Here is a 14,617-nt window from a genome sequence, read left to right on the forward strand (position 1 = left end):
GGCTAGAAAGTCATAATATTGCACTCAGCCAATATGATATAGTCATAGGGACAGTCTTGGGGACTGCCAATATTCATGATTCATTATGGAATAGGAAATACAACACAAAAAAGTAGCATGTGGTACTAGATGAATTTCAGTATAAAAATGAAGAATTCTAAGGCCCATAATTTCAGATTCAGCAAATTAAGCATTACATCCCCACAGTTCACAAAATACATTGGCTGAATCTGGAAATATTTGTTTTCCTTGTAAAAGGAAGAACTTTTGAACAATTAGTTCTGAGAATGAAATTTAAATTTTTCTTAATTTCTCACTTGTAGTCTTCAAAACATTGATTTCAATAGTCGTAATGAATTTAGTAATGAATTCATTGTTAATACAAAGTGGAGATAACCAATGAGTTAACATTAACTTCCTACTTGGCAATATTTCTAATGAATGAAACAGGAAGAAAATCCATAAATCTATTCATTTAAGAAAAAGCAGTAAGACCAGTAGTAAAAGCCTCAAGAACCATGAAAAAACGCAACATGATTGTTCCCAAATGATCATGGTACATTTTAGGAAATAACTTATCTCTGACTTGGAAAATTCAGAAAAGTTATAAATGTGAGACCACATACAATGGAGGGGGTAGCAATGGGTATGTTTTTAATGACATCAGTGCCATTATTTAAAATGTTTTGGGGCACCTGGATGGCTCAGTCAGTTAAGTGTTCAATTCTTGGTTTCAGCTCAGGTCATGATCTCATGAGGCTCTGTGCTGGCAGCCTGGAGCCTGCTTGGGATTCTCTCTCTACCCCCTCTCATCCCCTCCCCAATTCATCCTGTCTCTGTCTATAAATAAACAAACAAACAAAATGAAATGTTTTAAAAAGAAACAACTTTCCAAATCCAAGTTTATACTTCTAGTACATTTCAAAGGTACTTACTCATTTGATGATCCTGCAAAAGGTTTCATGGAACGTTTTATTGCATAAACACATCCATCCAGCCTCTTAATACACTTGTACACTGTACCAAATTCACCAACTCCAATTTTTTCTACCTCCAAGAATTCTTTCTCGTAGCGGGAAGCCATGTTGGTTTCTCGTAGAACACATCTCTGAAATATTTTATTAAAAAATTAAAATAATTCTAACATATTACGAGCAATAAATTTAAGGCATATTCCTAAATTTCTCTAAGTTTTCAAAAAGACTTTCAAAGCAAATCTATTGGATTTTGTCTCTGTGTATTTTTTTTTAATTTGTTTATTTTTGAGAGGCAGAGCTCAAGCACGGGAGGGACAGAGAGAGGAGGAGACATAGAATCTGAAGCAGGCTCCAGGCTCTGAGCAAGCGGTCAGCACAGAGCCTGCATCACAGGGTTCGAACTCACAAACTGTGAGATCATGACCTGAGCTGAAGTCGATGCTCAACCGACTGAGCCACCCAAGTACCTCTCTGTGTCAGTATTCATAGTAGCAAGAACCTCCCAATTGCCGACTACCTTCTTTGTACTCTTTATAACCATCTATACAACTCTGTACTTGCATTGTTTAATGTTTTTTAAATTTCTTTGGGGGTTTTTAAATTTTTATTTTATTTTTTAATTTACATCCAAGTTAGTCAGCATATAGTACAATAATGATTTCAGGAGTAGATTCCAGTGATTCATCCCCTATGTGTAACACCCAGTGCTCATCCCATCAAGTGTCCTCCTTAATGCCCCTTGCCCATTTAGCCCATCTCTTCACCTACAACCACTACAGCAACCCTCAGTTTGCTCTCTGTATTTAAGAGTCTCTTATATTTTGTCCCCCTCCCTGTTTTTATATTATTTTTGCTTCCCTTCCCTTATGTTCATCTGTTTTGTATCTTAAATTCCACCTGTGAGTGATGTACTGGCATCTTTTAATAGGTTAGGTCTTTTTCTAGGTTATTTCTGTTGTCTGGAATATTCTTCTTCTCATTATGTTTTTAGAGGGGACACACCTGCTCACAGAAGAGCTACTGTCCTCAGCTGAGAGAATGGCTGGGATCTGGGTGGAACATGTTAAGGGGTAGCGGGGGGGCGGGGAAGGACACCACCCTCTGACTCCTTTCTACTTGTCTCGCACTCTGGCTGCTAATACTTTCATCTCAAGTTGAGTAAACTTATTTGTGTTCAATTTGCCTCCTCAAAAGTCTTAGTCTGGAGAACAAAATTATCAGATCGATTACCTCAGTTTATAAGCTCAGGTATAGCTCAGGTATAGCTTAGGATCTCAGCTTCCTGGCTCACTCGCACTGTCACCCATTGCCCAGCTAGTAAGTAACCCTAGACACATCACTGAACTCCTTTATTAGGTTCCTCATCTAAAGTAAAGTGAGGATGATAGCAACTACTCTTCCGGGTTCTTTTTAAGTATCACATGAGAAGACGTGTGCATGTGTGCCTGTGTGTGTAACTTAGTTCAAGGCCAAGCACACAGTAAATTCTCAGTAAATGATAGCTGAGATGACAGAAAATCTCCACAAATTTATATGAATCTCAATCTGAACTGATTTATCTCCATGAAGTCCTCATTTTTCAATGTCCCCATTAGCAAGAACTTTTTCATCTAGCTTTGAGTTTAAACCATCTTGACTCCGACTACCTCTTCATTTCAACAAACAATGCCAATCGGTCTCCATTAGCAAGATCTAGAATTTTCATTGCCTTTGGTCAATCTCAAGTTCTCTTTTCTCCATACCTGGAGTTTCTACAGCTACCAGCCCTCTCTCCATCTCTTCAAATGGTAACAAATTTTGTAATCAAAAATAGTAATCGTTGGGGCGCCTGGGTGGCCCAGTCGGTTGAGCGTCCGACTTCAGCTCAGGTCATGATCTCACGGTCCATAGGTTCGAGCCCCACGTCAGGCTCTGTGCTGACAGCTCAGAAGCCTGGAGCCTGCTTCGGGTTCTGTGTCTCCCTCTCTCTCTGCCCCTCCCCCACTCACGTTCTATCTCTGTCTCTCAAAAATGAATAAGCATTAAACAAAATTTTTAAAAACAGTAATCGTTTTTGCAAAATGATACCATAGAATCAGACACACCTAATTATCTCCCGCAAGGAAGCCAAACTTCTGGTCAGAGGCTTCAAGGCCTTCTACCAATTGCTCACCCACTATACCTTCCCAGCCCCATCTCAGACACCAAATAAGCCAGCTTACCATCCACATCAGTCCCCAACCTCAAGCCCTCCCCCTCTTGTATACTGAATATTGAACATAGGCACGTTTTCATATTATAAACATCTTAATGGCAATTTAAAATTCCACTTTAAAATATAATTTATTTGGCCATATTTTTATTGGACATTTAGGAGGGTGTGGTTTTTTGCTTTTTGGGTTTTTTTTTTTTTTTGGCTATTACAGTTAAGGCTGCGGTACACATCTCTGCTGATAACATTTATAGTATTATTTTCTTAGGCTAGGTTATAAAATGAGGGATGCTACATCCAAAGTTGTAAACACTATTTAAAAATCAATAGGTACGGACACATTTAAGAGCTAAAATTTTACATTTAAACTTCCAGCTTTATGCCATTTTTCTCTGTCCTGTTTTTCCATTTTGGGGGGCCTTAAATATCTTGAATTTTCCCTTCACTTCTGTACCTCCATGAATATAGAACTTTTCCCGAAATCAAAGATAGAAGCAGTAGCCATTAATTTAAAAACACTCCAAGGTAATGATTCAGCAATATGCAGGTCAGACACTGTCTGATAAAGTAAGAACTAAGCAAAGAATGTAGACCCTGATGAAGAGTCCAGATAAATTCAGTTGCAAGGCACATTTGTAAATCTATGAAGTTAGGGGTGGGGGGGGAGAGAAAGAGAGAGAGAGAGGTGATAGGACGAAGTGACCGAGTCATGACAGCTGGAACAGAGAACTGTGCTCACCTTGGCAGGCAGCCCTGGTTCTACATCGCTTTCCCCTGGACCAGCTTCCCCACTTAAAAAAAGAATAACAAAAAGAAATGATATCGATGTAGGATTAGCAGTATAGAGCTTGATACTATACTAGGTTCTGGGGCTCTAAGAGTGAATAAAACCATTCCTTTTCCCCTTCAGTTTTTATTTGGGGACAGGGATAAATAGAAAATTTCAACGTAAGACACTAGGAAAGAATAAGAACAAGATATCAAGGGATACTATAGGCAGCACCCAAATCATGATGTCACGAATAAAAGTCTTTCCCAAAAGAGAATGAGTTTCCAAGCTAAGTTTCCAAGAATGAGTAGGAATCAGCTAAGGGGCAGGAGTGGGGTTCTAGGCAAACAGAGCAGTGCTGAAGAGTGGAGGGGAGAGTGCACAGAACATGTGACACTAAGCACTCTTCCCTGCCTCACTTGCCCTCCAACACCCACCTCCCCTGAACCTGGCCTTGCACTAGGTTCGCAGGCAGACCATCGGTGTAGCAGAATAAGCTCTCACACTGGCTAAGAGATTTTCAGTGACTTTGCAAATCAGCTGAAGTCTCTGACAGACCCTCTCTTTGGCCTGAGCACTTGCATTCAGGATCTCTAAGCAAGATTTCACTTACATCATCCAGCTCTAGATTTTTCTTCTGCAGAAGTACAGAGTAGAAATGGCAAATGGAGGATGACATAACACTCATGGAAACAAACTGATGCTGGACCTTTGTGACTTAAGTTTAATATTACATTCTAATACTTCATAAAATAACAACACCACAATAAAGAAGGGAGAAAAGTACTTTCACAGAAGCACTGAGAGATGTTACTCGAGTATCCCCACTTTCATTGCAGGAAATTCAAATTAATGGTGTTTTCTGGCTAGCTGCAGTGAGAGGTGAGTCCATTAACTCTGATGGTTTGTAAAGAATCCTCAAGAGCTAAAACCAATTCTGGGTAACAAAAGTGGGCCTGTGTACTTGTGCTAAAGTTCCATTTACTTAAGATCCAGGAGATAGTACGGAGACAACCTATTCTGGCCACAAAGCTGGTTAATACAGAGTCACTGATTCCAAAAGAAATATCTCAACCTAATATTAAATGCTCTGCGTACTTCACATGGTTAGCTGTGCATTTATTTAGCTGAGTACATATGAACACAAATGACTGACCCATTTTAGAGGCACTTCCATTCTGTAAAAAGGAAGCCTTGAAGAGACATGGTCAAGAAATGTCCCTGAGTAATCTGCACAATCCTCATCTGGACAATTTCTACCATTCAGCAGCTTTGTGGAGCATGCAATTTGGCTTTCCATTCTTAGCACCTCCAAAAGCAACACTATCTTTTTTCTCAGTAGCCGATCTGCCATCACCTGTGGAAACGTTCAAATCCTTGCTCTATAGCCCCGAGTCACACAAGCTAGACTTGAAGCAGTAGTAAAGGGTGAGCTACACCTTCCCCGGGGCTAGCCTTCTGTTAACCAGAGGAGACCTCCTAAATGCAATTCTGTACCTCATTCAACTTGGCTAATGGAAGTCAGCGGTCTATGGCTTACTCTGCCCTATTCTTTTATAGAGAAGGCCCCTCACAGTACACTTCAGAATGGGGATATGCTGGAATCTCTGTGCCAAAAGCAGGTCACAAACCCACATTAACATTTAGGAAGGAGGGGATGTGTGAACTGCATTCAAATAGAGTTCTTGTTCCTAATCTTACTTTTACACTCTTCCTTCTACTTGACCATAGTAAGATCAGTTCTCAAAAGTTAGAGGCAACAGTACACTTACAGATCTCTTCGGGCTTTCCTCTTGCCATTGGATTGAAGGAATTGTTTTCTATAGGACTCTGGCGTAAAGGGATTAATATTGACCAGAGCCGATGAGGTCATCTCATCCACAAGGGGAACAGGTGTGAGCCTCAAGTGCCTAGAGCCTCGGGAGGGGAGCTTCTCTGTTGACGAAATCACTGACTGGCTCAGCAGACACTGAATGAGGATGACAAAAAGGGAAGACAGAAGGAGTTTAGTAAAAAAAAAAAAAAAAAAAAAATCCATTATCAGCTAGTTAATATTTGAACCAAAGAATGTTATTGCTGAAAAGGAATTAGAGGTTATCTGGTTCAGTGCAAACTAGCTGCATTGTAACTGGTCCTGTTATGAAAAATGAAGATTCCGGTCTTCCTCTAGATATTCCAACTCAAGGAATCAACACAGGAGTCTGTACTTTTGTTAAGCTCCACTGCCTTCCCCTGGGCAATTCTGAAGACCAGAAAAATACCAACTCTACTTCTACCACTAACTTTTTAAAGACGATAGGCTGAAGCTTAGCCAAACAAAAAGGACTCTAAAAGACCTGGTCCTTATGTTCTCAATGTATGCTTTAACTCCCCCTCAATCAGTCATCCAAACATTTGTTTGGTGCCTACTAATTAGTGGATACTGGGCTAGATGCTGAGGCATACATAGGTGAATTCCATCTCTTAAGGAATGCACAGTCTGTTAGTCAACAGCCCATCAGTCTTGCAGAAGTATTCACTTTGTACAGGAAGGATTTCATAGACTATCTAATCATGGGAGAAGTTTCCAGTTCCACTTATAATACAACACCAAAGGAGAAAATTTCCATAAAATGAGGTAAAGAAATTGAAAAATAATCGGCTGAGCTTTGTAGTGGCTATAGCCAACATACCAATAAGTAGGAAAATGTGCTGTACTTCCCACTCCAAGTGGGGTCAGTAAGAGAACATCAGGCCTACAAACTTACCAGAACTAAACAAAAGGACAGAGGTGACAGGCCAAAGACAAAGAATTCTGAGGAGACAGCAGAATGCCATTATGACCTAAGTCAGGGGCCAGAGGAATAGTTGTGTTATGGGCATAGCAGTAGACACAGGGCCATGATATAACCTCATAATCATTTACTGTGGGGCTCTTTCTAAAAGAATGCCACTATTTGACACGCTCTGTCCATGGCTTTCAGAGTAGAAGCAGAAGCTAGACTATAACATGATTCACTCTATAAAAGTGTAATTCAAGAATGTAAGGATACAAAGAATGAATATTGAAATTAGAAATCCAAAATGATAAAAGCAGAAATGAAGGAAAATACAGAGTACACCCAGTAACCTAACCATTTTTTTTTTTTTTTTATGAAGAAAAAGGCCTTGCTGGAGTCAAGTTTTTACAAGGGTTTTACAGGTCTTAGAGTTTATAGGATGAACAATCCTGGGGCTATTGTCAGACAAAGCTATCAATGATAAACTCACAATTTTCCTGTAAGTGTATTACAGGACTGAGTACTTGCTCAAAGTACAACTGTACTATATAATATTTCTCAATTGTGACTCAGGCAATGAACACAGAATTACAGTAAATCAGTCCCTGAGAAACAGTTTTTTGTGATACTGATGATTATATGGAAAGTAAAACGTATCTTTCACATATGAAACAGTGGGGCATCCACACCTGAAATGATGCACATCCTGGTGACCACACTTCAAGGACAACAAAAAGAGCCTAGACATTTTCTGACAAAAGGAAGGAGAAGTATCCACATCAAGGCAGACAATATCAGAATTCCTGATCTGGAAATATGAAGGCCGATAGATTTTGTGAGCTCTGCTTAGGACACAGGGAAATATATGAATTCTATTAACATGGATTTTTATTGCCAGAATAATAGAATAATGAGTAATTCTTTTGGAAATTCAAAAGAACTTAGTTTGGAACAAGGTTTATGAAAGGAAGTTCTGCCTAAAAGTAGAGCAGATTGAAAGTTTCTGGAGAAAGATGTCCAGATTGAGAGTATAAATGTGTTCCAGGGAGTATAGCTAATTCTAGAAGTAACAGCTCTGGTACAGAGGATAGAGGGGAAGAAGAATTGAGGAATACCTCCCACCTTCAAGACACAACATCATAGTGTCTCAGGACTTGGAAAGACTTTAAAGGCCCAGTTGGTACAATTAGTCCCCTGATGCTTGAATCCCCCCTACAGTGTTCCTACCAAGTGATCATCAACTAGTGTTCAGTGCATTTAGCCACAGGGACATACAACCTCCTTGGGACACTCTTCTATTTCCAGGTAGTTCCGCTAGGAAGTCTTTATGGTGACCTGAAGTCACTTCACATGATTTCTAGTCCTGTCTCTCGGGCAAGCCTGAACTAGGCCAATGCTCCTTTCCTGGGCATTCTTGTCTTTGGCATAACACCCCTTCTGATCAGTGTCCCCCCTCTCTCTTCTGATCCAAACTATATTCCTCACAAAGTGTGCATTCTTCAGTAGCATTTCCAGTTTCCCTTTCAAGCTCTGTTCTTTTTCTGCCCCTCAAATCATGGCATTTCCAGAATTCCTAACTTGGACCACTTCTCTTCTTACTCTGGCACCCAGGCTACTTGAGCTTATCTGCACCCAAGGCTTCAACAACTTCCAAAATGCTAATGACATCCAAATTTAGATCTCCAATTTAGTGTGTTTGCTTGCACTCCAGACTCATTTATCCAATGATTTACAGGACATCTCTGCTTTCTCCAGACCTGTACATCCTCTAGCATCAACTATCTTGATTCAAGATATCATCTACTCAAACAAGACAGAAGCCTCACAGGACCCTAGATCCCTCATTTTCCCCTCAACCTCTCCATCAAGTTGACGAGAGAACAAAAGGCAAGATAAGGTCTATTCAGACCAAGAAATTCATATAGCCCAGGAACGAGGATACTGAAAAAAATGCACAGGACTGGCTTGTTAATAATGAGGGGAAAATCTTTATATCCAAAAATAACCAATGGAAGGTAATATAGGGTTTATACCAAGCTACTTATTTGGGCAAAAATGCTTTAAAACATTGAATTAAAAATACATTTGACGGAGTGAATTTAACAGCTACAATAAAATAAGTCTGCCAATATTGTACTGTTTGTATGCAAGTAAATCTGGAAGGTACCGTCCACACCCCCCTCCCTTTCAAAATCAGTAGAAAGGCATGGAACATATCCAGGAGAGAACTGGCAGCTTGAGGTCACACAAATGCCTCCTTGCAAAGGCTAGAAGTTCCTACTAGTGTTTGTTGAGATTTTCACTGGGTGGGTCGAGGCCTTTCCATGTCCAACGGAAAGAGCCACAAAAGTCACCAAAGTTTTGTTGCAAGAGCTTATTCCTAGATTTGCCCTCCCACAATCCCTCCAAAGTGACAATAGTCCTTTTACTGCATAAATAACCAAACAAATAGCATGAACTTTAAAAATTAAATGTTTTCTGCATTCAGCCTGGCATCTACAACCCTCTGGAAAGGTGGAGAAAGCTCATCATACTTTGAAACAACAAACTTAGTCTTGCTAAACTTAGTCTAGAGACCCAGGGAAACTGGGATATTCTTTTACGAGTAGAACTTCTCAGGATTAGGGCTGCACCAAAACAACCTCTAGGACTCAGCCCTTTGAATGGTATAGAAGACCATTCCTTACAGTGGACCAGTTATTGGGTGAAGATTCTAATACTTTATTAAATTATTCACTCAAGGCTGGTTTAATTCATAAGTTACTTAATGAATATACTGATCACATGCTCCTAAAACCTGATTTAACTATAACTGGAAGTCCATCTCATGTAAGCCCCAGAGATGTGATTTATTTAAAAGATTGGGAGTCTAATACAGCAGGGCCTTATATCCAAAATGGAAAGATCCAGGCCCCGCCCCCCTCCACCCCCCCCACCCCCGGGAGACTTGGTTAAGTGTCCACCTGATTTCAGCTCAGGTCATGATCTCAGTTTATGAGATTGAGCCTTGCGTCAGGCTCTGTGCTGACAGTGCAGAGCCTGATTGGGATTCTCTGTCTCCCTCTCTCTCTGCCCTTCCCCTTCCCCTGTTCATGCGTGCACACATGTGCTTGTTCTCTCTCCCTCTCTCTCTCTCTCTCAAAATAAATAAATGAACTTATTTTAAAAAATAGAAAGGTCTTTATTGGGTCATATTATATACTCCCACTGTAGTCAAATTAGAGGGATACTCTTCCTGGGCTCATATCAAGAATAAAACCTGTACCTCCTTCACAGAAAAACCAATGAACAAACTGACATGCCTTCTTACTCTTGTGAACCTGTACAAGATCCCAAACTGCTCTTCAAACAACGATGATCTTCTTTACCAACCATGGAGATACTTCTTCGCTATCTACACTGGACCCAGCTGCCTCTGCCTTGTAACTCCCCTGTACGTTCCCCAACTGAACGGTGTTGGCCCATAGGTAGGGACATCTATACGCCCCTATTCAGCAGGAAGAAGCTAGAAAGAGACCTTCTGCTTTCAACAATCTTAAAGACTTAAGGGTAAGATATGAGGAGAAAACAAAAAGCAAGCTGACAGAAAAACACGAGCTGACACCCCACAATTCCCACCTTCTCCGCGCTTAAGGTGGGATATATAACATTCCTCAGGCACTAGGAACTGCCTAAGAACAAAGGCAAGGGAAAAACAAATGGGCAGTTGATAAAGATCACAGGCATGTAGGACATGAAACTCCACTACAGTTTGTAACTGTCTTAATGATTTACAAGAATAACACAATAAGAAATCTCCAGGAACCTATTGACTCCTATAGGCCTTTCCTGGAGCCCTAACATCACCTTCACCTCCATAGGATGGAAAACCCTATATAATCAGTCACTCCTCACAATCACAATGCAGCTCTTTCTGTCCACAGGTCCTGGCCCCAAGCTGTAATAAAAACACCTTTCCTCAGCATAAAAGGTCTCAAATTCTTTCTTGACCACTGAGCTCAACTATCCCACATCAAAGTCACTTACCAAATCCTAAGCATCTCTCACTTTCTCACTGTCCACCACTGACCTAATTCAGGCCTTTCTCCTTTGTTAGCCAATCTGTCGTAAATACTGCTGTGCCTCAAGGTCTCTCCCACAACATGCCAGCCTTCACCTGATGGTCAGTTCTTCAGAAAGACCTCTGATCAAAACCATTTGATGACTGTCTCTAAGTTTTCAAGATAAAATCTTGGGGGTTTCTGGGTGGCTCAGTCAGTTAAGCGTCTTGACTTCAGCTCAGGTAATGATCTGACGATTTGGGAGTTTGAGCTCCACATCAGTCTCCATCTGACAGCTCAGAGCTTGGAGCCTGCTTCGGATTCTCTCAGTCCCTCCCACACTTGCACTCTCTCTCTCTCACTCTTTCAAAAATAAATAAACATTAAAAAAAAATTTTTTTTAAAGTAGATCTAGCTCCTGGCTACCTACTCTGGCCTCACTGCCTGCACCCTCTCACATACAGGCCCCTGTCACTGAACAACATGCAATTTCTAGGTGGGGCATGATCTTTTTTCCCTCTTAACTCAGTAGATGCTTTTCCCTTGGCTTTCAGTTCTCGTTTCTGTCTTTACCTAGTTCATTCCAGCTCATCCTTGAAGACTGCTCTCAGGAAGGGCATTCCTGATCTTGAGACTCAATTTCCAATCCTTTCTCAGCATGCCTGATCCGAACTTTATTGTTTCGGTTGTTTATCTGTATTCATTTTTTGGGTGCTTTTTGATGCAGTGAATAAGGTTTTCCAGCAGAAGGTCCAATATCAACGTGCTCCATTTTAAGTGAGTGAATGAAATGAAACATACACACCGTGTCCCATTTCCTTTCCTGTGTAGTCTTGCTCAGAGCCATGTTCTTTCAGCCCACTCTCCACCTAATTTACATACGTCAAAACCAGTCTGGAAGCACCTGTCATACAGTGCCTATATCACCCAGTCTTTCTGCTGATTGTAAGCACTTTGAGGGCAGAGACTGTCTTGTACCCCTTGCCCACACTGGCTTCTGGAAAAAATAAAAGGATTATTGGTGTTGGGACCATTGAAAAACCCACAATGGACACCTAAGCGTATGAAAGCAGTTTGTCCACAATACAGTCAAGAAGCTTAGTCCTCCCTGGTAGTCGTGGTGTGCACGCTCAGTAGGAACTGCAGAGACCTGCTGACAGTAACTGTGCTACAAACAGAAGTGCGGATGTTGTTCTGATGGCCTTAAGTACCTCAAGCTGAGCCAGCAGAAAACGGAGTTAATACCAGTGCTGAGGCTCACACACCATGGCACTAGTCTGTCAGAGGTAACCCTGCCCCAACCCTGATTTTAATGACGTGTAGATATAACAGGAGAATAATCACAGCAAGAATAAAGGACGAAGCCGACCACCTGGGACCTTTGCCTATTTGCCCTCCGCAGCTTATAGAGAAGTATCAACAAGTTACCTCTTTGCTCACATAGAAGAGCCGGTCTCTCACGGGTCCGAGGAGAGGGGAGGATTTCCTTCTGGGAAGAGCAGCAGCAAAGATATGTGAATGTGTTCCAACAGTGAATGTGAACACTCTTTTATTAGGAAATATTAGTAAATAATTACATAAAAGGAGAGCCGGTTGGCGTAATGGAAAGAATAGTAGACTGAGACCAAAAGATCAGGTTTCTAGTCCTGCCTCTGCCATTGGCCGAGCCAAAAGCCAGTTTAACTCTTTTTTTTTTTTTAATTTTTTTTTTCAACGTTTATTTATTTTTGGGACAGAGAGAGACAGAGCATGAACGGGGGAGGGGCAGAGAGAGAGGGAGACACAGAATCGGAAACAGGCTCCAGGCTCTGAGCCATCAGCCCAGAGCCTGACGCGGGGCTCGAACTCACGGACCGCGAGATCGTGACCTGACTGAAGTTGGACGCTTAACCGACTGCGCGCCACCCAGGCGCCACGCCAGTTCAACTCTTAAAACGTTGATCTTCTCGTTTGCAGAATGCACTAGGGCTCTAGATCTTAATATTACTTCCAGTTCATGCTTGGGATTCTCTCTCTGCCCCTCCTTCGTGCTCATACGCTCATGCGCGAACGCCCCACCCTCTCTTTCTCAAAATAAATAAACATTTTTAAAAATATTCCTTCCGATGGCTCAGTCAGTTGAGCGTCCGACCGACTTCAGCTCAGGTCACGATCTTGTGGTTCGTGAGTTCAAGCCCCGTGTCGTGCTCTGTGCTGACAGCTCAGAGCCTGGAGCCTGCTTCAGATTCTGTGCCTCCCTCTCTCTCTGCCCCAACCCACCTGCATTCTGTCTCTGTCTCAAAAATAAATAAACATTGGGGCGCCTGGGTGGCTCAGTCGGTTAAGGGTCTGACTTCAGCTCAGGTCACGATCTCATGGTCAGTGAGTTTGAGCCCCACGTCGGGCTCTGGGCTGATGGCTCGGAGCCTGGAGCCTGCTTTCAATTCTGTGTCTCCCTCTCTCTCTGCCCCTCCCCCGTTCATGCTCTGTCTCTCTCTGTCTCAAAAATAAATAAACATTAAAAAAATTTTTTTTAAATAAATAAACATTAAAAAAATTTTCTTAAATAAATAAAAATATTCCTTCCGGTTCCAATATTCTTCAACCAGGAATTTTTTCCCCACCAAGATTTATTTGTGGCCTACACCAAATAGTTGCTGATATCAATGGTTTTGAGAAGACAGCTAGCAAGGCATTTAGTTCTGTTTTCTGGGAACTTTGAACTCGTCTTCATTTTCACCAACTAACATGTAATTGAGATACATAGCCTGTGAGGCAAATCTGCCAGATACACATAAACGAACGCATCCTCTTTCCCCATCAGCGGAACCAAAGGAGCACAGATCTTGGGGGCTTGGGTCCCCTGTCCTCCACAACTTACTTACTTTGGGAGTGAAGGGGCTCTCACAGTGCAGCAGCTTGCTCCTGCTATCTGGCTGGGCTGGTGTCTCAGGACATTTGCGAGAGTGTGACACCGGAGTCCTCAGACCCTGATTGGGACTCATCGTGTCTGTTTCCTGAAATGTACCGACTTCATGAGTGCTACTGAGGGAAGGTCTGGGGGGGGTGCACTTTGCCTCTGTCTCCTGAACTTGAGACTTGTCTGGGGTTTGGCTCTGGGCCTCACTGTTCTCTCGTGCTTCCTCCTGCCCTTCATGCTCACCCTCTTCTTCACAGTAGGAAAAGTTTAACTTCTGCTTCAGTTCCTTGTTAATACCTCCGTCATCCATCTCAGCAGAGAGCTCTATGGCACAGGCGGGGAGGCCTATCAGAAGGGAGCACCAGGAGCTGCAGAAGCAAGGAGGAGAAAAAAATGCAAGCTGGCAAACCTCCCAATTTTAGCCTGCCTTTCCTTCTGCCCACTAACAGCTACACAAAGGCACACCATTAGTTTGCTCCCTTAAGTACCACATATGTGTAAGGCCTCAGCTTATCCTTATTTCCATTCTGATTAAAGAAAGCTCCAGTGTCTCTTAGAGCAATTAAGTCCAATTTATGTATAGAACCCCTTTGGATATCCCACATAGTCTCCCTGAACCCGTGTGCTACAAAACACTAGTGAGATAGTTGGATCCCTTTAATTTAGCACGGCTTTAAAAATACCCATTAGCCAATTCGGGAACAAGCTCATTATCGGAAAGAAATGATTTTCACTCTTTTCCACCTACCGTTTAGAAACATCATGCTCTCCTCTGTCCCCCACCCCCCACCCAGTGGCTAACAGCAGTTAATTAGAACTCAGCATCACCAGGATATCATAATCATCCTTAAATGGTCTCCTAACTTATCTTGGCTGGAGTTCATCTCCCTACCAGAGAGATGCCTTAGATTTTTGCCAGGCACACCTGCCCTAATTCAGGCATCTCACATCCTCCACCTACCCCCAGGTATCAGCGGTTAAA

At 42.0% G+C, this 14,617-nt stretch overlaps 1 protein-coding gene across 2 annotated transcripts in view; it reads right to left on the reverse strand.

Annotated features, from left to right (window-relative positions):
• The window catches only part of WEE2 (WEE2 oocyte meiosis inhibiting kinase), a 29,048-nt gene extending 15,073 nt beyond the window's left edge, over positions 1 to 13,975 (reverse strand). Inside the window, exons 1-4 of one of the 2 annotated variants that reach the window (XM_086688469.1) lie at positions 13,601 to 13,975; positions 5,710 to 5,906; positions 3,908 to 3,959; positions 936 to 1,108 (exon numbers count right to left, since the gene is read on the reverse strand). In XM_086688469.1, the coding sequence (XP_086544595.1) occupies positions 936 to 1,108; positions 3,908 to 3,959; positions 5,710 to 5,906; positions 13,601 to 13,945 (767 nt within the window). In that variant the 5' untranslated portion in view covers positions 13,946 to 13,975. The remainder of the gene's footprint in view (positions 1 to 935; positions 1,109 to 3,907; positions 3,960 to 5,709; positions 5,907 to 13,600) is intronic. The other variant, XM_025929891.2, reaches the window with a different exon arrangement.
• Between the last annotated feature and the right edge of the window lie 642 nt (positions 13,976 to 14,617).

This window comes from Puma concolor, chromosome A2 (assembly GCF_028749965.1).
Source record: "Puma concolor isolate L17-30 chromosome A2, mPumCon1.1.hap2, whole genome shotgun sequence".
NCBI classification, from domain to species: Eukaryota; Metazoa; Chordata; class Mammalia; order Carnivora; family Felidae; genus Puma; species Puma concolor.